The sequence below is a fragment of the Eleutherodactylus coqui genome, chromosome 8, assembly GCF_035609145.1.
Source record: "Eleutherodactylus coqui strain aEleCoq1 chromosome 8, aEleCoq1.hap1, whole genome shotgun sequence".
NCBI classification, from domain to species: domain Eukaryota; kingdom Metazoa; phylum Chordata; class Amphibia; order Anura; family Eleutherodactylidae; genus Eleutherodactylus; species Eleutherodactylus coqui.
Window position 1 is genome coordinate 24,314,898 of NC_089844.1, and position 27,741 is coordinate 24,342,638.

General features: G+C 51.5%; 1 protein-coding gene across 5 annotated transcripts in view; it reads left to right on the top strand.

The window, feature by feature from the left end:
• Positions 1-27,741, top strand: part of SEMA5B (semaphorin 5B) — a 245,894-nt gene that overhangs the window by 177,004 nt on the left and 41,149 nt on the right. For all 5 annotated transcript variants that reach the window (XM_066575322.1, XM_066575325.1, XM_066575323.1 and 2 more), the window contains exons 13-14: positions 24,828-24,945; positions 26,326-26,501. In XM_066575322.1, the coding sequence (XP_066431419.1) occupies positions 24,828-24,945; positions 26,326-26,501 (294 nt within the window). The remainder of the gene's footprint in view (positions 1-24,827; positions 24,946-26,325; positions 26,502-27,741) is intronic.

Genomic DNA, 27,741 nt, shown 5'->3' on the forward strand with positions numbered 1-27,741 from the left:
ACAAATCACCGCCGTGGGGAGTCGTTACAGATTACGGGGGTATCGGGGGACTCTTCCTGCAGGTGTATTCGCCCGGGTGACGGGGGTCATTGTGTCGCCTAGTAAATGTTGTGCTGATTTGTCGGCCATTGTCCTGGTAGCCGCCGCCGGTGACCTTGCGCCGCGCGTTGTATTTATACGTACATGACTCGCGCTTGTAAACGTTTAATGGCGAATATAAAGCCACCGCTGCCCTGTTTTATGAGGTTTTGGCGCTTCCATCCCTGGCCAGGCCTGGCACTTGTCCCCAAGCAGCAGGGAGCGGACGTGGCGTGATTTATAGGCGCAGTTTTGTCGAGTGCCCGCCGTCTCTGGATGTTTTCATTCGTGTCATTAAAGTGATAAAATGGCCTCTTATACGAGAAGCACTTTATGCAAAGCTCTTCGCATCAGTCTATCAACCTGCGCAGTTGTCAGGGGGGAGGGGGCGCTGGTGGAGTTGGCAGAGGATGGCGCCGCTATATAGCTGTGACTGGCGAGCGATGCTGCGCTGGAGAGTGACTACAGTCTACTTTATTGTGCCGGAGGATTAACCCATTACTGCCATAGGAAATGCTGAAGCTAAAACAAATGGACCGTAGAGGCAGACCAGGCAGCTGCTGTAGGGCCCTTGCAGAGAGGGGCCCAGTCCTGGCTTGTCCTGGCAGCAAGTAGTGCAGGACTGCCCCCTACTGGGGAACTGGATTACTAGGAATTGGCACAAGTACTATATGAAGCATTGGGGGGCGCTGTGGCTGACGGTCAGGGGAGGAGCTTCTGGGTGACACCCCCTTAGGAGTTAATGTGGCGGAGACTGTTGACTGACTGCTGCTTCCTGTCCCAAAAACCCAACGTAGGTGGGACTAGACTAAACAGGAGGATGAGACTGCACCCAAGGGCAGTGATTGCGCGGGAGGATGAGACTGCACCCAAGGCAGTGACTGCGCGGGAGGATGAGACTGCACCCAAGGCAGTGACTGCGCGGGAGGATGAGACTGCACCCAGGGCAGTGACTGCGCGGGAGGATGAGACTGCACCCAGGGGCAGTGACTGCGCGGGAGGATGAGACTGCACCCAGGGGCAGTGACTGCGCGGGAGGAGGCGACTGGACCCTGGGGCAGTGACTGCGCGGGAGGAGGCGACTGGACCCTGGGGCAGTGACTGCGCGGGAGGAGGCGACTGGACCCTGGGGCAGTGACTGCGCGGGAGGAGGAGACTGGACCCAGGGGCAGTGACTGCACCCAGGGGCAGTGACTGCGCGGGAGGAGGCGACTGGACCCTGGGGCAGTGACTGCGCGGGAGGAGGCGACTGGACCCTGGGGCAGTGACTGCGCGGGAGGAGGCGACTGGACCCTGGGGCAGTGACTGCGCGGGAGGAGGCGACTGCACCCAGGGGCAGTGACTGCGCAGGAGGAGGCGACTGGACCCAGGGGCAGTGACTGCGCGGGAGGAGGCGACTGGACCCAGGGGCAGTGACTGCGCGGGAGGAGGCGACTGGACCCAGGGGCAGTGACTGCGCGGGAGGAGGCGACTGGACCCAGGGGCAGTGACTGCGCGGGAGGAGGCGACTGGACCCAGGGGCAGTGACTGCGCGGGAGGAGGCGACTGGACCCAGGGGCAGTGACTGCGCGGGAGGAGGCGACTGGACCCAGGGGCAGTGACTGCGCGGGAGGAGGCGACTGGACCCAGGGGCAGTGACTGCGCGGGAGGAGGCGACTGGACCCAGGGGCAGTGACTGCGCGGGAGGAGGCGACTGGACCCAGGGGCAGTGACTGCGCGGGAGGAGGCGACTGGACCCAGGGGCAGTGACTGCGCGGGAGGAGGCGACTGGACCCTGGGGCAGTGACTGCGCGGGAGGAGGCGACTGGACCCTGGGGCAGTGACTGCGCGGGAGGAGGCGACTGGACCCTGGGGCAGTGACTGCGCGGGAGGAGGCGACTGGACCCTGGGGCAGTGACTGCGCGGGAGGAGGCGACTGGACCCTGGGGCAGTGACTGCGCGGGAGGAGGCGACTGGACCCTGGGGCAGTGACTGCGCGGGAGGAGGCGACTGGACCCTGGGGCAGTGACTGCGCGGGAGGAGGCGACTGGACCCTGGGGCAGTGACTGCGCGGGAGGAGGGTGACTGGACCCTGGGGCAGTGACTGCGCGGGAGGAGGCGACTGGACCCTGGGGCAGTGACTGCACGGGAGGAGGCGACTGGACCCTGGGGCAGTGACTGCGCGGGAGGAGGCGACTGGACCCTGGGGCAGTGACTGCGCGGGAGGAGGCGACTGGACCCTGGGGCAGTGACTGCGCGGGAGGAGGCGACTGGACCCTGGGGCAGTGACTGCGCGGGAGGAGGCGACTGGACCCTGGGGCAGTGACTGCGCGGGAGGAGGCGACTGGACCCTGGGGCAGTGACTGCGCGGGAGGAGGCGACTGGACCCTGGGGCAGTGACTGCGCGGGAGGAGGCGACTGGACCCTGGGGCAGTGACTGCGCGGGAGGAGGCGACTGGACCCTGGGGCAGTGACTGCGCGGGAGGAGGCGACTGGACCCAGGGGCAGTGACTGCGCGGGAGGCTGAGCCTGCACCCAGGGGCAGTGACTGCGCGGGAGGCTGAGCCTGCACCCAGGGGCAGTGACTGCGCGGGAGGCTGAGCCTGCGCCCAGGGGCAGTGACTGCGCGGGAGGCTGAGCCTGCGCCCAGGGGCAGTGACTGCGCGGGAGGCTGAGCCTGCGCCCAGGGGCAGTGACTGCGCGGGAGGCTGAGCCTGCGCCCAGGGGCAGTGACTGCGCGGGAGGCTGAGCCTGCGCCCAGGGGCAGTGACTGCGCGGGAGGCTGAGCCTGCGCCCAGGGGCAATGACTGCGCGGGAGGCTGAGCCTGCGCCCAGGGGCAGTGACTGCGCGGGAGGCTGAGCCTGCGCCCAGGGGCAGTGACTGCGCGGGAGGCTGAGCCTGCGCCCAGGGGCAGTGACTGCGCGGGAGGCTGAGCCTGCGCCCAGGGGCAGTGACTGCGCGGGAGGCTGAGCCTGCGCCCAGGGGCAGTGACTGCGCGGGAGGCTGAGCCTGCGCCCAGGGGCAGTGACTGCGCGGGAGGCTGAGCCTGCGCCCAGGGGCAGTGACTGCGCGGGAGGCTGAGCCTGCGCCCAGGGGCAGTGACTGCGCGGGAGGCTGAGCCTGCGCCCAGGGGCAGTGACTGCGCGGGAGGCTGAGCCTGCGCCCAGGGGCAGTGACTGCGCGGGAGGCTGAGCCTGCGCCCAAGGGCAGTGACTGCGCGGGAGGCTGAGCCTGCGCCCAAGGGCAGTGACTGCGCGGGAGGCTGAGCCTGCGCCCAAGGGCAGTGACTGCGCGGGAGGCTGAGCCTGCGCCCAAGGGCAGTGACTGCGCGGGAGGCTGAGCCTGCGCCCAAGGGCAGTGACTGCGCGGGAGGCTGAGCCTGCGCCCAAGGGCAGTGACTGCGCGGGAGGCTGAGCCTGCATTGGAAAGCGAGACTGCACATGGTCCTTGCATATAAGGAGTCTTGTTTTCCCCTCGTCTTTGGATTTTCTCTACCGTCAGGGATGGAAGAGGTTAAATCCGATCATTTGCTTCTTTGTGCCATTAGGTAAAGATGTGGTTTCTGGGGTTTTTCACGTCTTTTCTTTCAAGTCTCTCTTATCTTCGGTCTCTGATGGTTTTATACTCAGATGAGCAATGGTCCTAGATGTTGTAATAAGTGGCGGGTGGCGAGCGGCAGGCGCTGTGATTGGCTGCAGCTTGACACCTCTTGTGTCTCCACCGTGTTATTATGGCCCATGATGACTTTGAGAGGCGAACATCCATTTCTCGTCTTGAGACCTCGCCGTTCTCAGATAACGATCTTTGTCAAGTGTTGGAATTCTGATTAATGAGATTCTTCCAGTGCCCGACATGGGTGAGAGGGCAAGGGCACGGTCAGGGCACAGTGAATGGGCATGGGGTATTATTAAATATCCAGCCGTACGGGGAACAGACATTAAGTGGCTTCACAGCATCGCTCAACGTCTTCTGCTCCACATCTACAAATGATTCCTCTTTCTGAAGCAGCAATTTCCTTTCTGTAGATTTAAGTGAGTGAGGCACGAAAGTCAGAAGTAAAGACGCCGACTCTAGTCACATCCAGAGCTGCACTCACATATCCTATTATGACTTTCATCTTGTTCATCCGGTCTTCTGGTGAATTGGCCATAGTGAACATGCTCTGCTGTGATGCATCGTGGGACTTGTAGTGTAATACTCTCTGCGTTGTACATTATACGATAGCTAAGAGGGGTTGTGTGTCAGTGCTGGCAGCCAGCAGAATCCTGAATGCAGCTCTGGAGACATTTTACCACTTTCTGACTGCCAGACCCCAAAGTAAGAATTAATTAGCTGTGTCGCCCGATCCTCTTTAGTTAATTTGCTGTTTACCCTCTAATACACATTATCATGTTGCCTCTATGTAGACTCTCTTCTGGCCGCCTGCAGACGGACCCGTACCCCTGCAGAGGCCTGCGGCTCACCCGCTCCCGGAATCTTCTGTCTCCTGCTATGCGCCGGCTGCCGGGGCGGCCGGCGCATGCGCAGAGTGGAGCCGGCCCGTCACTACTGACATTTCTGTGCGGGTCGAAATAGAATATGGCGCGATTTGTTTTTTACGTGTGTTTTCACGCTGACACATCGCGGCTGTGTGCAAAGGATTGCGTGTGTGCATGCAATCCTATGGCAGCGGGCACGGGCGGAAATTCTGTGGGAAATCCCGCTGCGGAATTTACACTCGTGTGCAGGGGGCCTCTCTCTCAGTGCCTGTATGTAGACACTCGGCCCCTCGCTCGCTGCCTGTATGTCGACTCTCGGCCCCTCTCTCTCTAGCTCTGCCTGTATGTCGACTCTCGGCCCCTCTCTCTCTAGCTCTGCCTGTATGTCGACTCTCGGCCCCTCTCTCTCTAGCTCTGCCTGTATGTCGACTCTCGGCCCCTCTGTCTCTCGCTCTGCCTGTATGTCGACTCTCGGCCCCTCTCTCTCTAGCTCTGCCTGTATGTCGACTCTCGGCCCCTCGCTCTCTCTTGCTCTGCCTGTATGTCGACTCTCGGCCCCTCTCTCCCTAGCTCTGCCTGTATGTCGACTCTCGGCCCCTCTCTCTCTAGCTCTGCCTGTATGTCGACTCTCGGCCCCTCTCTCTCTCGCTCTGCCTGTATGTCGACTCTCGGCCCCTCTCTCTCTCGCTCTGCCTGTATGTCGACTCTCGGCCCCTCTCTCTCTCGCTCTGCCTGTATGTCGACTCTCGGCCCCTCTCTCTCTCGCTCTGCCTGTATGTCGACTCTCGGCCCCTCTCTCTCTCGCTCTGCCTGTATGTCGACTCTCGGCCCCTCTCTCTCGCTCTGCCTGTATGTCGACTCTCGGCCCCTCTCTCTCGCGCTCTGCCTGTATGTCGACTCTCGGCCCCTCTCTCTCGCGCTCTGCCTGTATGTCGACTCTCGGCCCCTCTCTCTCGCGCTCTGCCTGTATGTCGACTCTCGGCCCCTCGCTCCCTAGCTCTGCCTGTATGTCGATTCTCGGCCCCTCGCTCCCTAGCTCTGCCTGTATGTCGACTCTCGGCCCCTCTCTCCCTCGCTCTGCCTGTATGTCGACTCTCGGCCCCTCTCTCTCTAGCTCTGCCTGTATGTCGACTCTCGGCCCCTCTCTCTCTCGCTCTGCCTGTATGTCGACACTCGGCTCCTCTCTCCCCCTCTGTCTATTTGCAGACTGTCTCTCTCCCTGGGTATGGACGTTGTGCCCGTCTGCGTAATCTTGTACTGTGTGGCACGGCTGCAGTGTTCCTGTGTGTACATAAGACTCTCTCATCCCGTGAACTTCTGCCCTCGCCCCTTGGCACATGTTGTAGTGTAATTTACCCGTCATTGGAGCTGAATAACTGCCATTGGCAGCGGTGCTAGAATGGTTCTGGCTGCGACCCACAATGTTGGGATTTTGTTTCCATGGTGAACGCTGCCTGGGAGCGTGTGGTAGTCTGCGGGTGCCAGGTACACAGACCACAAATACCAGCCCGGATACCCAGCTCGCTGCCGCCAGCCCCCGGCGGGAGACCTGAGTGTAACCTGCAGCCCAGTGATGGAATCCAAGAGCTTGTTACATTGTCAGTGAGATGTATGAGGGCTCCGGGGCCCTTCTGGTCGCTGCAGTCAGGAGGATACATGGGGAACTGTTTCATACACTGAGTCTTAACCAGAACTTCCTGGAAGTGATTGTCCCCGGCAGCAGCGGGACTAACCGAGGAGATCGACAGTCGGGCACTTCTGTTTTATGATTTTTATTTTACGTAAAATTTTCTTTATGTGACGTGGTTGTGATATGTGCGCGGCTGCGGCGGAGGCCGCGGCTCGGTGTGCGTGACGGCGCCCAGAGGACACAAACTCCAGTCGTGGGAGGAACTAGATGACCTCATGTAGACTCCTGATAATTCTGGCACTGGCACGGTTTGATTTCCAGCGTATGGCACCATTGTTTGAGCACAATGTTGGTGATGATATGTGGTGTGTTATTATATTGGAGCTATATGGCGGTATTCTGTTTAAACTGTATAGTGGTAGTTTATGGGAGCTGTATAGTAGCATATCTTCGCTGTATGACAGTATTATGTCTGGCAGACTATGGTGGTGGTAGTAGTAGCTGTATAGTAGTATTATGTGTATGATAGTATATGGGGCTGTACGGTAGTATATCTTCATTGTATGGTGGGATTATGTCTGGCACTGTATGATGGTAGCATTTAGTAGCTGTTTGGTGATGGGTATTGTATGGTGTTATTTGGTAGCTGATGGTATTCTGACTGCGTTGTATGACAGTGTTATTTGGGCTCTATAGCATTGTATGGCAGTGTTACGTTTATGGCAGCATTATTTCGGCATTTCATGATGGTATCATTATGTATTGCACTGTATGGCAGCATTAATCGTCTATATTTTCTGCACCGTTTCCCCGATTCCATGAATGAGGAGGGTCCTGCGGAGTGTTTTCCAAGTGCCTCTATAGCCCCCCATCCGGCCTTGCTCAGGTCAGATACTCCAATTGATCTGCTTAGAGATCCCACTTGTTTTCATTCCCACTTCCGGAAGTCTTCACAGCCGGCCGCAATGTTAAAAGGCGCCAATACTTTCCCTGTCCCTCTATAGTGCCGATCCTTCTACTGACACACGGGAACGGAGGCGCATAAATGAGGCATGAACAGAGCGTCTCTCCTCTGCTAGCGGGGTTCTCTTCTCATTAGAGCGCTCATCTCCCCGGTGAGGCCTTTCCTCTACTCATTGCAGTAATTGGAGTCTACAGGTCCTTGTCTCCTTTGATTCCTTCTTCAGAGCCGATGTAGACCCCACTCGTGGCAGGCTTGTTATACCCCGGAGCTGAACTCCTGCAGGGAACAGTCTGCAGCGTCATCTTCATTCTTAGAATACTTTCAATCTTTTGGAGAGGAGAAATCTGTCTGGTTGGTGCAACGCGGCCCGAAATGTACGACCGCCAACGGGATGGGCCGCCACACTGGGGACAAGGGGGCCACTTAAGACGTCACCGGAGGGGGGATGCCATGACCTGCGTGTCGGAGCAACGGATAATGCCTTAGGATGTCACCACTGTACATACATGAACACACGAAGACATAACACACATGCTTAGCGTGTTCCCAAATCATTGGATTCCAGGTTCAGTGACGGCACTGGTCACGGTCTCTACCTTAAGCGTGCATTCACGCTGCAAGTTTTGCACGCGAGTTGCAACCAATTGCGGAACTCGCACGTTGAAGTAAAAGCTGCAAAAATTGCAAAAAGTGTTCCAAATGCACTTCTTCTTGGATTATTTTTTGGGTGTATTCGGATTGGTCGATCTGCGCCTTAAACCGCATCAAAGACCGCAGCTGAGTAATCACGCGCGGCTCCGTAGCGTCTTCACTGCTGCAAAGCCAAGTGCGGTATTTATTTATTTGGGGGGGATTCTTAATGCAGTTTTAACTGCACCTTCACCACCCCATCCGAATACACCCTAATAGTGCAGATGACACGGGGGTCTTCAGTTTTGCCTAGTACTTCAGTCATGCAGCGCCCCCTAGTGAGTATGTTACTACGGATCGACTCGGCTCTTGGGAGCTTTTAAAGTCATTATTTTATTTGGAGCTGAGAGGAACATGAAAATTGCTGCGAGTGCTTCAAATGCTGCAATTAAAACCTGAATCTGCGTAAAACGCTTCCCCTCCTCCCCGCCAGCGCCGCACACTCATTACAGAAAAATAAGAGCTGATTGTAAATTACCACCTTTATGCCTTCAGCGGGATTATAAAGATCCACTACAGATCGCCGCCGCACACTTTACAAGAGTTCTCGCTTGATCAGCGGCCTGTGTCCATTCTCCGCTATTACTACATCACCGCCAGCCCGCGACACTCCTGACATTTACACCGCGACACAATGTTAGAAATGTCTCCCGGTTTTCTCCTTCACGTTTCAGACCTTTTGAACCGCACATTTGAGCAATTTCTTGAGCCGTCTTCAGTCTTTTGGTGCCGCGGATTCGACTCGCCATAAAATCCACGCCCCATTAGGGCGCTTTCACACTGGCGGAATTTGGCCACAACGCTCGCTGCTACACATGGAAAATATTGCACCAAAATCTACATGTCTCCATGCAGAATTAAAAAATTGCTTAAAGGGGCTGTTCGGTTGTAAACGATTGTCGGCCTGTCCTTAGTAGAAGCCAGCAATAGTAGAAAGGTGGAACTGATCAGCTGTTCACTGATCAGTGTGCTTATGCACTGTGACAAAATATACAGGAAGCAGACGGCTCTGTTCCCACTGCAGTGGCTAGGCTTGGTATTGCAGGCCCTTGACTGCAATGGAAACTTTTATTGTATTACCAACACTGGCCACTGCAGTGGGAATGGAGCTATCTACTTTCTACAAAAAACAGCTTAGTGTGCAAGCACGCTGCCCGGCGAACAGCTGATCAGTGGGGTGCCTGGGTGGTAATAGGCCACCAATACTTTTATAACTGGACAACCCCTTCAATTATGCCTGCAATTCTGCATCAAAATCCACATGTAGACATGATTGTTTTGGTGCAAATTTTTACAAAGCAGATTCAGCTGTCGTGCGTATTGCAGCCCAATTCCGGCCTGTGTGAAAGCGTCTTGACGCAATGGAAGTTCGCCACGAATTGCGCACCCAAATTCACAGTGAAATCTGCAACATTTTATCGTTCTGTTGAATGCTATGAAGATCCAGACTAGTTCACGCGGTGCCGATGGTTCCACATACAGATTCTGAAACTTTGTGTTGGGTGAAAAATGTGACATGTAAACTCTTGGTGTGTTCGAGCGTTGGGTAGTTACACGTGGATTTCCCTCATTGGCGGGGGCTGAACCTGCATGAAAATCCACCGCAGGTCTTCCAAGATTGAGTTCTGCCGCAGCTTAACCCTTTACAATCCAAATTCGTATCCTGGTTTTCCTAAGGGGCTTACTCTTTTTCTGCTGTTATACAACGACGCTATCTGCTGGCTAAAGCCAGTACTGCATGAGGTGACACGTTGGATAGGCTCCGACAGCAGAAAGGCTGGCAATATACAGTAAGAGAACCCTGACGGACGTCTTCCAACATCGGAGCTGTACAGCCTTAAATCATAATGTCTTCAGACGTCAGACAGTGGATTGGAAAGAGTTAAACTGTCCATGTTGGATAAATCTGGTGTGTCTAGCCCATGTGAACACTCCCTTAAAGGGGCTGTCCAGCTGTAAACTATTGATGATCAATCGGCAAGATAGTAAACCAAACTGACAAAAAGTGGACGCCACAATATACAATGGGGCGGTGCTACTCTGTCAGAGGGACAATCTGCGGAAAAGAGAGAGTGACACAATAAGTAAAAGGCGCACCCAAAAAATGAAAAAACGGTTATACATTTTATGAACAAAACACAAACCTAAAAACATTTAAGAACAGAAAACCAGAAGTGCCCCCACAATACAGGCAGACGGAGCGGTGCGGTCAGGAGTAATATGGCAAGCTGTCAACAGAGCGGAACAATATGAAGGCTAATCCCCAAATATAAAACCGCAACTATCCCGTAAATAAAAGCAATACAATCATATAATAAACCCAAAATACAAGAATTACTATTTTAATGAATAAAGTACAAATGAAAGAATAACAAGAGTTTAGAAACAGAATATCCAATGGTAACATCCAATGAAGCGGCCCCCGTGATGAGGGCGCAGGCTGCTGCCGGGAGGAGAAGTAATAATACAGAGAGCCAAGAATAAACATGATAGAAGGGATAGGGTCCCCACGGGTATCGCTGCGCTCAGATGGCCTCCTCAGGGTAGCCGTAATATACAAACACTCCAATATATAGTGCGCCCTCACCCCCGTCCCGGGAAGCTAAAGACGCAAATGTCAAGAAACATTTCAGGTCACATGAGCAATATCGCATGAAAATACCAATATTCAACGGGGTCTATAGAACACGGGTCTCCATGTAATAAGGGTATTTACAGTAGAATCCACATGTAACGATTGGTCGAACCCAAGATGTGCGCCACATATCCCATATGTCATCAAGCAAAATATGGCGATCTTCATTCTCCTCTTTGGTTTTGGACCTTGATTCTCATAGATTGGGTGGAGATCTTAGACATGTCCTGACCATTTGTACTTCTCTTAGATATTGCCTTTGCATATATCTCAGTTATATTTCTTTGGGTTTTGTGCTGTAAGGTAAAGTCCCCTGGTGCAAGCACCGAGTCGTGGCCGACCCCTAGAGTGACGTCACATCGTGATGTTTTCTTGGCAGACTGTTTTTGCGGGGTGGTTTGCCATTGCCTTTCCTAGTCATCTTTACCCCCCAGCAAGCTGGGTACTCATTTTACCGACCTCAGGAGGATGGAAGGCTGCTGAGTCATTCTTGAGCCGGCTACCTGAACCAAGCGGGGATTGAACCCTTCAGAGCTTAGGACTGCATACTGCTGTAGGGGTGCATTAAACAACCTTCTGCGCATAGGTTTAATCACACTTTTTCTTTCGACCAATCGTTACATATGGATTCTATTGTAAATGCCGTTATTACACGGACCTCTGATTATTCGTATTTTCATACAATAATTCCCCCAAACATTGGCTTCCTGAGTCTCTTTAGCTTCTTACATCATTTCCGCCCACCAAGATGCCGCTGAGGGCAGTCAGTGCCATTAGCACACTGTATATTACCGTTACCCCTGAGGAAGCGGTCTGAGCGCAGCGATACCTCTGGGGGTTCGATCCCCGTACAGTTTTTTCTTTTTGGTTTATTTTTGGCTCTAGTTATTATCGGATGTCAGATTCTGTTAATGAGTTATTTTATTAGTTGGCATTTCTACTTCATTCCTTAAAATATTAATTTTATTGTGTTTTGGGTTTTATTTATCAGATTATATTGATTCCTTTTCTATTTGTTTGTTTATCGGATATTTGCGGTTTCATATTTGGGGATTCATATCGTTGATGGTTTGTCATATCCTTCCTGATTGCACGAGTCCGTCCGTTTTTAAATGCTTTTGTGTTTACTCGAGTGGTTTGTTCATAAAATTTATGTACTTTTTTTTCTTTTCATTTTTTGGGTGTACGCCTTTTGATATATTGTGTCGCTTTCTCTTTCTTTTACACAGATTATTCACAGGATAGGTCAGCAATATTAGATTAGCTGCACAGACCCCTCTTTCATGAATTGTTTTCACTCATGCACTGAGCTGATTTTTTTTTCAGGAAGCAGACAGCTCCGTTTTCACTGCAGTGGTCAGGCTTGGTATTACAGGCAAAGTTACCATTGATGTGAAATAGGAATTTTGATCGTAATACCAACCCTGACCACTGCAGTGGGAACGGAGCTGTCTGCTTCCTTCAGAAATTAGTTCCGTGCACGAGTGAACAGCTGAAAAGGGCTGAATCCACTTGCAGATCCGCCAGCATAAAAGTGCGTAGCTGCATCAGAAATCCCCAGCTCAGCTGCAGATATTGAGGGGGAATCAATATGGAAAAATCTGACGTGGATGATCTTGTGTGAACGTAGCCTTGCTCTTCAGCCCGTCTGTAAGTCTTGGCGTGCCCTGAATGCTTGCAGCTATTCCTGAGCCCCAGGTGATTGTAGGGTACGTGGGAGTGGGAATGGGATCCGGATCCCAGGCCGTTGATGGATGTGGCCGTACCATGACTTCTGAGAAGTTTGTAACCCCCCCCCCCCCCATCCCATCCCCTTCCCCCAAGGGTCCCTTACATTTTTCTGCTGGTGACCATATACATGACATCTTTATATTACACACCAAGAGGTCAGGCCATGTTGGATCTTCTGGACGTTCATCGTTCTTTCCCTGACCCAAGGCTCTGCTATACTGAGCGCATATGATGTAACGTTGGCTGCAAATCCCAAATTAGTCATGAAAATAGGAAATTCGTTCCAGGACGATCCAGGTCTGCGAGATAATTGGGAACACGGAGACTATTTAATATCTCAGCCTTAGGAATATTTTAGGGTGAATGTGAAGTCAGTGGAACCTGGCGCCATATAATCCAATGCTCTATATATCTCTGTAATGTTCCTCTTTGTGCTGCTGAGCAGAGAACAAAGCAATTACCAGGCCGGTTAAGTGAACGCCGTCCCCTCCGCCTGGATTGCATTATTTGTCACCCCTGGTAATGGGCTGCGGAGCTGGGGCTGTGCTGGGTGATTGCGCTCTGTATTTATGGGCACAGACAGTGCCGGGGGTTTGTGTCGTCCTGGATCAGCCACCTGCGGCAGGAGAGGGGCCGAGGTAAATTATAGGGTCCTGTGGGGGGGTCTTGGCAACTACTACAAAAAAACCTCCATCGGCGATTATACAGTCATGACCAAAAGTTTTGAGACTGACACAAATTTTGCTTTTCACACAGTTTGTTAGTCAGATGTTTCTATGGTTACTGAAGTACAATTATAAGCGTTTCAGAAGTTTTTAAACCTTTATTGATATGCATAAAGTTTAGGCAAAGACTCCATATTTACTGTGTTGATCCTTCTTTTCCAAGACTTCTGCACTTCGCCCCGGCAGGATGGATATCAGCTTCTGGGCCAAATCCTGGCTGATGACAACCCATTCATCCTAATTGGTGCTACAAATTTATCACAACTTCATTGTTTTTGTTTGTCCGCCTGCTTTTTGAGGATTGACTACATATTCTCAATAGGATTAGGATCTGGGGAGTTTCCTGGTGATTGACCCAAAATTCTGATGATTTGTTCACCAAGCCACTTAGTTATCACTTTTGCCTCATGACCTGATGCTCCAGCATTCTGGATAAAGCTTTGTTCATCACCAGATTGCTCCTGAATGCTTGGGGGAAGTGGACTCTGGATGGATGGATGGGTTGGGGGGAAGTGGCCCTGGGATGGATGGGTTGGGGGGAAGTGGCCCCGGGATGGATGGGTTGGGGGGAAGTGGCCCCGGGATGGATGGGTTGGGGGGAAGTGGCCCGGGATGGATGGGTTGGGGGGGGAAGTGGCCCCGGGATGGATGGGTTGGGGGGGGAAGTGGCCCCGGGATGGATGGGTTGGGGGGGGAAGTGGCCCCGGGATGGATGGGTTGGGGGGGGGGAAGTGGCCCCGGGATGGATGGGTTGGGGGGGGGGGAAGTGGCCCCGGGATGGATGGGTTGGGGGGGGGGGGGGAAGTGGCCCCGGGATGGATGGGTTGGGGGGGGGGAAGTGGCCCCGGGATGGATGGGTTGGGGGGGGGGGGGGAAGTGGCCCCGGGATGGATGGGTTGGGGGGGGGGAAGTGGCCCCGGGATGGATGGGTTGGGGGGGGGGGGAAGTGGCCCCGGGATGGATGGGTTGGGGGGGGGGGGAAGTGGCCCCGGGATGGATGGGTTGGGGGGGGGGGGGAAGTGGCCCCGGGATGGATGGGTTGGGGGGGGGGGAAGTGGCCCCGGGATGGATGGGTTGGGGGGGGGGGAAGTGGCCCCGGGATGGATGGGTTGGGGGGGGGGGGAAGTGGCCCCGGGATGGATGGGTTGGGGGGGGGGAAGTGGCCCCGGGATGGATGGGTTGGGGGGGGGGAAGTGGCCCCGGGATGGATGGGTTGGGGGGGGGGGGGGAAGTGGCCCCGGGATGGATGGGTTGGGGGGGGGGGAAGTGGCCCCGGGATGGATGGGTTGGGGGGGGGGAAGTGGCCCCGGGATGGATGGGTTGGGGGGGGGGAAGTGGCACCGGGATGGATGGGTTGGGGGGGGGGGGGAAGTGGCACCGGGATGGATGGGTTGGGGGGGGGGGGGAAGTGGCCCCGGGATGGATGGGTTGGGGGGGGGGAAGTGGCACCGGGATGGATGGGTTGGGGGGGGGGGGGAAGTGGCCCCGGGATGGATGGGTTGGGGGGGGGGGGGGGAAGTGGCCCCGGGATGGATGGGTTGGGGGGGGAAGTGGCCCCGGGATGGATGGGTTGGGGGGAAGTGACTCTTGAAGGACGTTTAGATCCCATTCTTTGTTTGCGGCAGTGGTCTTAGGCTGCGAGTGAACCCACTCCCTTGGATAAGAAGCAACCTCACCCATGAATGGTCGCAGGATGCTTCACTGTTGGCATGACACAGGACTGATAGCAGCGCTCACCTTCTCTTCTTCGGACAGTTATTCTTCCAGATGTCTCAAACATTCTGAAGGGGCTTCATCAGAGAAGATAAATCCCCCCCACCCATCCATCTCCGTCCTCTGTAGTCCGATCCCCATACTTCCTGCAGTTTGTCAGTCTGTCCCTGATGTTTTTCTTGGAGAGAAGTGGCTGGCTTTCTGTCCTCCTCGTCTCCGGTCATATCCAAAAGCCTTCATCTCATTTTTCCTGCCGATGCACAGACGCCCGCCTGCTGCCACTCCTAAGCGAGAGCTGCGCTGGTCTTGAACCGATTAGAGACCTCTTGGCACTTGCTGGACTTTCCTGGGTGCCCTGAAGCCGCCTTCACAGCAACTGAACCCGACTCCTGGAAGTTCTTGAAGATACAATAAATGGTTGATTTAGGGGCAATATTACAAGCAGCAATGTCGTTGCCTGTGAAGGTCTTTTGATGCAAAGCAATGTTGACGGCACGTGTTTCCTTGGAGGTAACCGTGGTTAACAGAAAAAGACAATGACTTCAAGCAACATCCCCCTCTTAAAGCAACCAGTCTGCTCTTAGGCTGGGTTCACACAGTGCGGATTTGCCGCGGATTGCCGTTGCATATCCGCACTGCGGCAAAACCGCTGCTTTTGCAGTGCAATGCAGCGCAAATGAGTTTTGGAAAAAAGCTGTTCTCACAGGACGGATCTTCTTTCCACACAGCCGCAGTGCGGAAATGCAACTGCGGCGCGGTTTTAGACGAAGCAGCATGTCCATTCTTCAGTCTTTTCCACGGCGCTTTTTTGTTCATAGACCTCTATGGACGCAGCAAAATCCGCACCAAATACGCTGCAAGAAGTAAAAAAACGCTTGACACAACAATAGAAAGCATTGTGATCCTGCGGGGGATTGTGACTACAGAAAGACCCTTTCCTTAAGGTCCATTTACACGTAACGATTATCGCTCAAAATTTGTTCAAATTACTCAAGAAGAGCGATCACCTTAAAATCCATCATTCGTCTACTGTGAGAATAAGCAAACACATGCATTTCTCAGTTAATGGCCATTAACACTTTTTATGTAAATGGATCGCAAAAACTTTCAGTCCTTTGAAAAACTATCTTTGCGTGTAAACGGTCCTTTACTGAAACTCTAATCCAGATTCCTACTGGTTAGGGAAAGTGCTGGCTGCAGAATGGTGGCACTTGTAGTCCTCCATTAGCCAAGAAATCAGTGTAGCTACTCTATCCTACCAAACATACTTCTACCCCCCCCCCCCATCAGTAAAAGGCGTAGTGTCTTATTAGCATATTGTGTGTCCTAATCCATGCCACATAAGAGGCCCTTGGAGATGTCAGCCATAGTTGGAGACGGGAACTGTACACTGTTGGATATGCTGCTGCAAACAAGCCGTTTATCACAAAGCATAATGCGTCGGCCCGTCTACAATGGTGCAAGGAGCGTCGTCATTGGACAGCTCAGTAATGGAAGAACGTTCTATAAAATGGCGAATCGCACTACTTAAACTTCACATCAGATGGAGGTACCCGGGTGTAGAGGATCCTGAGAACGCCTTTCACCTGAGTCTGTTGTGCCAACAGTTATGTATGGCGGAGGTTCCGTTATGGTCTGGGGATGTGTTACCTGGCATGGTCTCTGCCGTTGGTTGTAATGGCAAGAACCATGAACGCAGAGGTGACCTTGAGCACCTAGACGACAATGTGGTAATACTCTGGGAATGGTCGGCCATACTTCCCACAAGGCAACGCACCTGGTCACAATCCAGTGCTGTTTTTACATTTGTTAGTATGTTCCACGATCGGCCTGGCTGCACAGAGTCCCGACCTGAACCTACTGAACATCACTGGGATGAAATGGAACATCGGGTTAGGAAACATGAACAGCGCTGATCATCTTCTTTGAGAGCACTTGCCAGACGTTTGCAGGATGAATGGGGGTAAATACCAGCTGAAATGTATCACCGTCGTTGAAAGTGGAACTCCTTTTAGCCCCAATGTCATCGGATACTCTCCATGGCTTATTAAGTAGAACAGATATACAAATAAATACTACATCTGATTCTTGCTCAGGCATCCGGTTACTTCTGGTTGGATAGTGTATATTTCGATTTATGATCTCCGATCCCGAGTCTGTGTCCGCCAGTCATAGACTTTGTGTTCTCAGTGGGTGATTTGTGGTTAATTTTACCAAGGGAATGCTTGCTATCCTCATTCTTGGGGTGTATTCACACAATGTGGCCAAATTGCATTTTCTTGCAGTTTTGTGATAATTGCACCAAAAACCTGATTTTACCTACACTGTGTGAATATTGCCTTACTGCTGGCAAACCAAAAACGTTAAGGGAATCCAGTGGTGAAAACCCCTGAAACGTGACGGATGCCAACCCCTCCCCTTCTATCTAGACATACTATTTTATGGTTACCGGCCCTTTAATTCTGGCGACGGCTTCGGTTTCCTTTTAATTAATCTCATTCTTTGCTGTTCCTTTATTACAACGTGAGCTCCTTATCCTGAGCCCCCGACCCTCCTTGAGGTGTTATGGGATTATCCCTGGACATTGCCCTCCCCGGCTGTGTACAGTGTTGTATAATGGTGAAGCCCGGCGCTCGTGGTGCAGAGAGAGCGCCTGGTAATTAGCAGCTGATTAGACACTAATAGGATTGCCCTGACTCCTCGCTGCTAGATTCATCCTGGGCTCATTTGAGGAGATTTGTTCTTATTAACATGACTGCAGTCTTGTCACCTCTGTGTCGCCACCGTGTGACCCTCCGTGTTATACCACCGCCCTCCGGGGTGCAGTCACATCACCGGGTCTCGCTAGTGGTCTTCATGTTCCATCCGTGAAGACCTCCCCTGTAACCTGTGACCCTGCTAGCGAGACGGATCCTGACCTACGAGAGTCCGGCAGGGTCAGCGGTGAAGACTGAACCCCCTTGTTTTCTCCTGGAAGCACTGTGCAGCCGCCCACACATTAGATCCAGTGTTAGTCATACCTATAGCTAAAACTGGAAACGGCGCCGCTTATCCCTGCAGCAGTCTGAAAACCTTCATTAAATGGGCCTTTGCCCCCTGAATATACACTGAACGATCGCTGCTTTATAGGAACACCTGCTCAATAACAGACCACCTTTTTGGGTGATCGTAGCTTTCAGATATTGGGCTTCAGATTCCGTAAGGAGGCGAACATCCTCCATACTCCACTCGCCCCATGCCCGCTGCAGCAGCTCCATCAGTTGGTGCACATTTTGTGGACAACTGGGAGCAGATTTCGCAGCCCTTTCCAGCAAACGTGCTCAATGGGGTTACAGTCCGGTGAGTTTGGGGACCAATGTGGTGAATTCACGGTCGTGTTCCTCCAACCACTCCCTAGTGACCTGAGCTCGATGACACAGAGCGTTGTCCTGTTGGAAGATGGCACTGTGGTCGGGGAAGGCTTCCTGAAGATAAGGGTGCAGATGATCAGCTAATAGGTCCCTGTAACGTTCACCATTCGAGGATTGTAATATGATGACTAACAGTCCTAGGCCATGCCAGGAATCTTCCCAGAGCATGACCCCACCACCACTGGCTTGCTAAACCCGGACGGTGCACCCATAGGATACAGCTTCATGCTGTTTGTGCCAGGTGTGGACCCAGGTATCCTTATGGTTCAGCAGGAAATGGGAATAGTCAATCCCCACAACCTTCTGCCACGTGCCCAAGGTCCATTGACATCTTTCCTGGGCCCATACAAGGCATTGTTGGCGATGGCTCAGTCATCAGGGGCATCCTTGTTGGTTTTCAGCTGTTGAATCCCAGTTGACGCAAGGTACACCGCATGGTCATTGTGGAAAGTTGTTCACTGTTGTTCTACTGGGTCAGTTGGTCCACCGTAGCATGTCATTGCTGACTTACCAGATGTGCCACCCAAGGCTGTCCTCTAGGATCAACCATGGCCTACTACTGTGTGATCTGACCTTGGTTTAACCCGTCTTGGTACACTCTTGATAGCGCGGTTTGGGAACAGCCAACAAGTGGAACTGTTTAGGAAATACTGGCACCAACAATCTGCCTGTGGTCCAAGTCACCATGTTTACCAATGACCGCTAAATGTTGTCTTCTGCTGCGCAGAGAAGAGGTTGGCGCATTATCTGGGAGCAGATCATGGCGCAGCCATCACATGGTACCGTGTTACTGATCACAAGATGCCACTGCCAGTTGTTCCTAAGGCAGTGATCATTCAGTGTAATTGCCCCCTACATTGATCCTTGGATCTTTTCCTCCCCTCTCCCCCATAATCTCCGTTTACCACAGACCTTTTCTCCGCCACGCTTGTCCTTTAACCCCTTGCTTGCGGTGCCTTTCATCTTCCAGCAACAGTTCTCTTCCGGGTGGCATTGGCCGGTGTGTTCAGGCTCGTATCAGCCACTACCCTGGCAGTCGTGCCCTCATCTAATCGAACATCTATGGTCCTTCTCCTCAACCTGCAGCTCTCTCCGACTGTTGCAAGACTACAACCCTCAGCATATGCTGACAGTCTCTGGCCGGCAGCCATAGTTTTGCAACTGCAGATCTACGGGGTTGGATTTTCCAAGCTTGCTTCCTATTGATTAACGCTCTGAGCGGGTCTCGTTGGGCATGTTATCGGTTCCGCTCTCCTATTTACAAGTACTTTGGGACCATGAACTGTTTATGTAGGGACGTTCCAAAAGTTCATTGATTATTTATGGTGTTTACATGGATGATTTATGGTTACAGCACTCGTTATCGGCCTGTAGTGGAGGGACGGGGATCGTTATAGCTAATTTACTGCACTGTTACCTTATATCTGTATCCATAGTCGTACTAATGCATGGTGATGCCCGTCACCCCTGGCTCACCTGCCTCCTTGCCAGCCTCTGTGCCAGCTCTAATGGAACGATTGCTCCCAGCATGCAGTGCTTAATAATCCCATTGTCTGTGCGGATCTCCATTTTTTGCTCCGTATGTTCAAGCCCTTAAATGGATTTCATACCATCCCTGGAATTTTGGAAATTCCATCTGAGCCGGGGGCGACATTACCTGTGAGGGTGTAGAAGACATTTCCTTCCCTGCCGCCTGCCAACAATTCCTGTACAGCTGCAGGCGACATCTATGTGCGTTATTGGATGGGGCAAGGAGGCCGCAGCACCTGGATCCACAGGAGGGGGGTTAATACTTTCATCATCTTCCGAAAATTCAGTTTTATTATTAAATACCTGTTACAGGGCAAACGCGGACTGTGACCGAAAGTTCTCTGGTGTATACTGTTCGCCTCTTTATGCATGTTATGGTGCCGCCTTATACTGCACAGGTCGCCATAGTGTTGTCCCGTACCAGTCACAGTGATGCCATCTGTCCTTAACATACCAGTGTATACCAATAATCAGGACTGCCGCTATGAATCGCCATATGCCAGCCATTGTTATACACCAGTTACCACTGAGCCGCTATATACCGTACCAGTCTCCATAATATCACCATCGACAAGTCATAACTCTACCACCATATATCAGTCGTTGCATTCGGCCATCTCTGGTATTGGACATTACTGGGACACCACAATACCAGTCTATCGAGTATTATTTACAGCGCCAGTTCTTCATGATATCACCATAAACAAGTCTTAACGTACCGCCATATACTAGTCACCATATCCAGTACCAAGTACTACTATATACCAGTCACTACTGGCCACCATATGCAGTACTAGTGTATGTGTACCACCATATACCAGCCATTATTGAGCTGACATACTATATAGTGCCAGTCTTCACGATACCACGAGACATAGCTGTGCCAACCTATACCAGTTATATCTTGTACCAGTTGCTATTGCGTCACTATGTACATTACCAGTCTACCAGCCACTATTGGGCCAGCATTACATACAGTGCGAGTCTTCATGGTATCGGCAAACAGTAGACATAAGTCTACAACCATATACCAGTTGTCATATGCTGCCATATCTTTTACCAATTAGTACTACATACCAGTCACTACCAGACCACCACATACCGAACCGTCTACTGAGCACCATCTACCAGCCACTACTGGGCTGCCATACATATTACCAGTCTTCATGATATCGCCATAGACAAGTCATAATTGTACAATCATATACCAGTCGCCATATTACACTATAATCAGTGCTATATACCAGTCATTACTGGGCACCACCTGCAATACCAGTGTACCATATACCAGCTGCTATTGTGCCATATAGAGTACCAGTCTTCAGATCATCAGCGTAGCTGAGTCATACAGTAATTGTGCCACCATATCCCATACCAGTGACTGTAGACCGCCATATCCAATACCAGTTATAACTGTACCACCATATACCAGCTCCATTTACTGCTATATGCAGTACCAGTCAGAACTGTACTACTAGATACTAGTTTCCAAATGCCGCCATATGCAGTACCAGGCATAACTGTAAGACTAGATACCATACTCCATATACCACCATAATGACGATTTATATACCACTACTACTGGGTCATTATCTACAATACCAGTGTACCATATACCAGCTTATTTTGGGCTAGCACAATCTGGAGTATCTCCCTTCATGATACCCCCATAGATGAGTCATACAGTAAGTGTGACACCAGTCACCGTATACCGCCATATCCAGTATTTGTCATTATTGAGCCACCATATACCAGTTGCTGTATACCACCATATCCGTACCAGTCAAAACTGTACCACAATATACTAGTCACCGTATACTGCCATATCCACTATGAGTCGTAGTTTGTGCCACCATATACCAGTCGCCACCAACTATGGTACCACCCACTTTCGGGCTGCCATTATATTCCATCCCAGTCTTCATATCATCACCATAGACGAGTCTCTCTTACTCTTCCATCACTCTTGAACCTCTATATACCAGTCCCCAATTGCCCCCATATATAGCACCTGTCGCCACGTATCGTCTCCTCATGGCACCGGCGGCACGTGGGTCTCATCCATATCTCTTCAGTCTCGTTCTCATCCCTCTGTCATCTTAGTGTCTAAATCTCTAGAAAGTGGCCACAAGCGCTGCTCCTGCTGCGGCCTGCAGGCCGCCCGTGTTTTCTGCGGTAGATTAATAATTCATCGCTCGCGTTCTGTCAGCAGAAGCCTCTGGAATTTTTTGTTTTTAATGAAGTTGCCTATTTTCCTCTGCGCCACCGCCGCCGCTCCTCTCATCTTCACGCGCCACTTTGCGCTCGTTTTTCCCGGCCTCCGGTGTTTGACATTCTGTGTGCGTTTCCCAATCACATCTGAAGCAGAGTCTTTACCCTGAGAAATGGCGCCACTTTACCAGCAGTATTTTTTTTCCCCGCACTCAGCTAAATCACATTACGATAGAACAGGACGACAAAGTAGATGCAAAGTGCCGCACTCCACGGCCCCCGAAGCCCCCACTCAAACTGCGCTGATTAGGCACCATTCAGGCCTATTACCGCCAAGAAGTCTGCGGCAGACGCGATATTAACCCCTCCAGTGCCTGGACAGCTCAGATCAAACACCTCATTATCTCTTTCCGTGCCCCGGGGCCCAAATCAGCCATTAAATTGACCTCATTTGTTCCATAGGTGACATTAATGCTAATTACAGCCATCGCAGCTCAGCCTCTGGGCCCTGATTAATTCTGGGTGGCGCGGCCGCGGTTTTGCTACCGATCTTTCCATCTGAACTTTAAAGCTTTTACGTTGGGTAGAATCGGTGAAATTTCGCAGGTCGCACGTTTTTGGAGGTAAGATGGCCCCAGATCCCGAGGGGCCCGGATCATATCCTGCCCGGCTTCCTCTGTGCCCGGGCTCGGGGACTTCGGCTCTGAAAGGAGCCGTTGTTCGAAGTTTTCTAACAAAACACTGTCCAAGCTCGGCCGCCGTCTACTGCTGCCTGTGAAAACTGTGTAGACAGACGGACGGACAGCGGCGCCCGAACAGAGAAAGCTTTGTGTAACATTTGGCCTGATAAACTCACAGCGGAAAGCCCAAGGGCATCTCTGGGGCGGCGGAGCTTCGGAGAGCGCGCCTCCATAATGCCCCATTTACAGGGGCTGTTTATTCGCGTCTCGTCTTCTCACTTTGTTGTGCGGGCCTCGGAGATCCTCATCAAGCGACGCAGTGTGCGCCGATGAGTCACCGCTTTGTATTCACGGCCGTGTTTAATGTCAGGCTGCCTTTGAACGTGAGCTCGAGGCGTTGGAGAGGGAGATAACGTGCGACTCCCGTCCCGCTAGAATTAGCATCTATTAATACGCGGCTGATTAAGCCGCCATTGTGATGGTGACCGCAGCGGATTACTGAGCAGTTAGGTCAGGGGTGGACCAAGAAGAGGGGTCTTCTGCAATCACTGCTGGATCCCTCTGTGCAGTCAACGGAGGACAAATGGTCACATGTGAGCGGCGTTTGTAAAAATGGCGCCATAAGTGACGTGAATGAAGACCAATATGGTGCACGTTGCGTCGTGAAGATGTACGATGTTATAAGGACACGGTGTATATTCTAGTTTTAGAATCATCGTACCACTTCCCCCCCATAGAGGAAAAAATGGCGCAAAGGAACCGTGAATTACGCGTCTATAGTACTGGCAGTTTGCATGTAGCAGCGCTGAAAATGACTCTTAGGTTAAGTTCACACAGCGCAATTCAGAGCTGAATTTTCTGTGTGAATTGCGCCTGTGAAAAAACACAACAAATTCTGCGTCTTTCTGCTGCGGTTTTCGCCGTAGATCCGAGTGTGGATTTAGACTCCATGGGAAAAATCTGCATACATCTTCGCATCGAGACATGGCATGGCGCTTCTTGACGCGGAAACACTATTTTCCACATCAGAATTCCGTATATGCGTTTTGTCCGTTGACCGCGCTAAATCCACATGCAGACCTGCGGCAAAAAAGACACCAGAAATATGCAAATGTTGCAGCTGATTTCAGAGGTGGTCTTCACGCAGAAGATTACGCAGCGAATTCCGCCTTGTGGCTTTTCCCCTTCACACGTGGCCTCTTTCTGTTGCAGATCCCGCATCAAAATCTGCAGCGTTCATTTAATGCAGATTTTTTTTCACGTTTTTCGCCTCGGACCCGCCGCAGATCGCACCCGCTCAGCTGTGAATTCTGCGGATTTTGCTGCGGTTTTTGGCATAGAAAGTTACTTATTTTGGTGCGGCTTTTCCATGGTGGAAGTTCCGCCCCATTTGTGCTACATGTGAACGTACCCTTATACTGGTTGTATCTTACTGGATCTGGACCCGGAGATGCTGTCGAGGGTCTTACTATAGGGGTGCGCCCGGGCTCTGGTGCCTGAGGGGCCATATATGAGGACGCCAGAGCTATGGGTGGCTGAGGGTAGTAGTTCTTCTAGTTAAGGCTTTTGCTTTGGGCTCAGGACACCCGCCAGTTCGCGCTGATATTTTAGACATGCCGTTAATTGAGTGTCCGGTCACACGAGTGATGGAGGAAGGTGAGACATGGTGTAAACAGTGAACCATTGTCTCCTCTCCTCGCCCTTTCCCATATGGATTCGTCTCATCCACGTTTTATTGCCTTTCTGTTTTCATTCTTAAGGATTGTAGCTTCTGCTATAAAGCATGGAAAATGAATGAGAATGAATGAAGAAGAATGAGGACAGAAGAACGAATGTAAAAAAGAGTGAGGAGGAAAGTGAATGAAGTGTGTGGGAACATTAAATAAGATTAAATGAATGAGTTAAGAATGAGTCAGTAAGATTATGCAAGGAGAAAGAGGTCAGAATAAGTGAATGAAAAAAGGTGGAATGAATGACATGGTAAATAAGATCTACAACAGAGTATGAATAAGTGAATGATCAATGAGGGTGAATGTGTGAAGAATAAGCAACAGGAGTCAATGAATCAGGGGAAATGAATGAGTAAATTGTTCAGTCTTTGACTATTGAAAGTAATGTGAATGAGGCGTAATAGTGACAGAGCGAAGAATGAACATTGTGATTATGAAAAAAATTACTGAATGAGTAAAGAGTAATCTGAATGAAAAATGTGAGCTAATGACTGAAGAGTGAGAGTCATAAATGAATGAAATGAATAAGAATAGAATGTGGGGAATAAGAGAAAAAATGAAGGAAGAATAAAAGTGATGATCATAAAACAGATCCCCGACCCCTCCACCCGTTACTCCACTGTCTTATGTCTCTCTCTTCAGGACGTGTCTTGGCGCCAAAGATCCCTACTGCGGTTGGGATAGTAAGAAGAAACGTTGCACCACCCTGGAGGACAGCTCTAACATGAGCCTGTGGTTCCAGAACATCACAGACTGCCCGGTGAGTAGAGGGGGCACTGCCCACAGCGCAGCAACTGGGGCGGAGACTACAGGTCACATGCTTCATTCCAGAGGTAGCGCCACCTACTGCGCAGCGACTGGGGGGCGAAGATTACAGGTCATACGCTTCATTCAAGAGGCAGCGCCACCTACTGCACAGTGACTGGGGGCGGGGACTACAGGTCACACACTTCATTCCAGAGGTAGCGCCACCTACTGCGTAGCGACTGGGGGCGGAGATTACAGGTCACACACTTCATTTCAGGGGTAGCACCACCTACTGCACAGTGGCGGGGGGCGGAAACTGCAGGTCACATGTTTTATTCCAGAGGTAGTGCCACCTACTGCGCAGCAAATGGGGGGCGGAGACTACAGGTCACATGTTTCATCCCAGTTCTCCAAAGGGGAGTTGCCTAACTGAAATCTTATTCTCTGATTGGTGAACATTGAAACCATACGGTCCAATCAGAGAAGTGAATGTCGCCCAGAGATCCGCTCCACCGCTCATCTGTACAAGCTGGGATCCTTCCTCACTAATTAGTGATATCAGAAACCACGTTCTTACGCATTTGCTTAAAAACTGCTCCAACACGTATCATTGTGTGACTCGAAACGCGTAAGACTGTCTTCCAGTATTGCCGTATAATATTAAATGGGTTCTATGAGATTTAAAAAAGGCTGCTGTCTTCGTGGCACAGCGCCGCTCATGTCAGTGGATGGGTCTGGTATGGCAGCTCAGCTCTATGACCTCGAATGCCAGACTCAGCCAATCTACAAGCGTGGCGCAGTTCCTGAAGGTAAGCAGCCTTGTTTTTCCCTTTAAGTGTTTGAATCTCGCACAGCCTCCCCCCGAACGCTCAAAAAGAACTACCTACCTGATGGGGACAAGCCTCTGTGGCTGGCGGGGTGTTTAGCCACACGGCTGGGACAGCGTAGAGTCACTGAGCCGACCATTATATATCTGCTCTATAAAGTCTCTACATTTACATTCCGCTTGACAAACGTCCTAATCACGACGCGTTTCGAGGTGGTTCTGCAGTCACTTCAGGCGCTGCGGTGTAAAATGTTCATAAGTGCAGCTAATAACGTTCAGCCAGCAGGTAGCTGCTGAGAAATACTGAAGTTAAAAGGGATTATTGGTGTAAAAAGCACGGCTTTCACGCTCCCAGCTGGAGGTTGAGCTTATATACGAAGCATCTGAGAGGATTTCTATGTGTCTTATTTTCATGCTGGTGCAGCACGCGGTATGGGACGCACTTGATACAATGTGGTCTGGACCGCGGCGCCGTGCGTCTGCAGTCCAGCTCTAGGGTGCTATTCAGCCGCGCCTGCAGGTTCCCAGAGCCGCTAGATTATTAACACTCTGACTACTATCTCCCAGGTCCGCAATCTGACTGTTAATGGAGGACTAGGAACGTGGTCAGCCTGGCAACCGTGCCAGCACTCCGATGGAGACTCCACATGTCTGTGCCGCTCCAGAAGCTGTAATAATCCTGCTCCTCGCTGCGGGGGACGTGACTGTGAGGGGTCCCGCATAGAGATAGCCAACTGCTCTCGGTAAGTACAAGACGATGAGATCATTCATCATGAAGACGAGGTATTCCTGCAATAGTCTCCAGTGTCCGGGGCTCTGGTGAATGAATAGTTCCATACTGTGGAAGAGACATTCGTGACTTCATACATAAGGAGGCTTTTCACACATTAATTGGATTTTGAACCAAGATAGTTCATCCACAATATTTGTCTGAATACCCAGGATGATCTCCGGGAAACTACTGCATAGACATCGCCCGTAACGCCATTATACATATAGAATGAATCTGCATGAACACCTGAGTGATACTATACATGTTTTATACTCCAGAGCTGCACTCACTATTCTGCTGGTGGAGTCACTGTGTACATACATTACTTATCCTGTACTGATCCTGTATTATACTCCAGAGCTGCACTCACTACTCTGCTGGGGGAGTCACTGTGTACATACATTACTTATCCTGTATGATCCTGAGTTACATCCTGTATTATACTCCAGAGCTGCACTCACTATTCTGCTGGAGGAGTCACTGTGTACATACATTACTTATCCTGTACTGATCCTGAGTTACATCCTGTATTATACTCCAGAGCTGCACTCACTATTCTGCTGGAGGAGTCACTGTATACATACATTACTTATCCTGTACTGATCCTGTATTATACTCCAGAGCTGCACTCACTATTCTGCTGGTGGAGTCACTGTGTACATACATTACTTATCCTGTATGATCCTGAGTTACATCCTGTATTATACTCCAGAGCTGCACTCACTATTCTGCTGGTGGAGACACCATGACTGCTCAGTACTGCTCTGAGGTGGACTCAGTTTTGCGCTCCCACATCTTTGACTTGATTGCAGCCCTCGTTATATGCGGCGCCCAGCAGCTTCGTGTCGTCTTGGCGGAGGGTCTATCGGCTTTAAAGTTTTGCAGTCGTTCTGTTTTCGCCTCGTTTCTTTGCCTTTTGAAAGGCTGCTATCAGGAATGAGGCTGGCGGCTGGCGAGAAGCGATGTGTCAGCATTCATTCTCCAGGCATGATGTGACTCTGGAGAAGGGCATTATTCTATTTGCATTGGATTTGTGCGGAGTGATGGCCGATCGTCTGCGGCGCCGGAGCTGAGATTACTGATGACTTTGACATGTTGAATTCCTTGCTCAGTATAAGCCTCTCATTAGCAGGCGCGGGGCCGCGGCTTACACCGTCTATCTGTACAGACAGCCAGCGGAGAGGAGCCCCTGCCGGGTATATGGCGTGTCT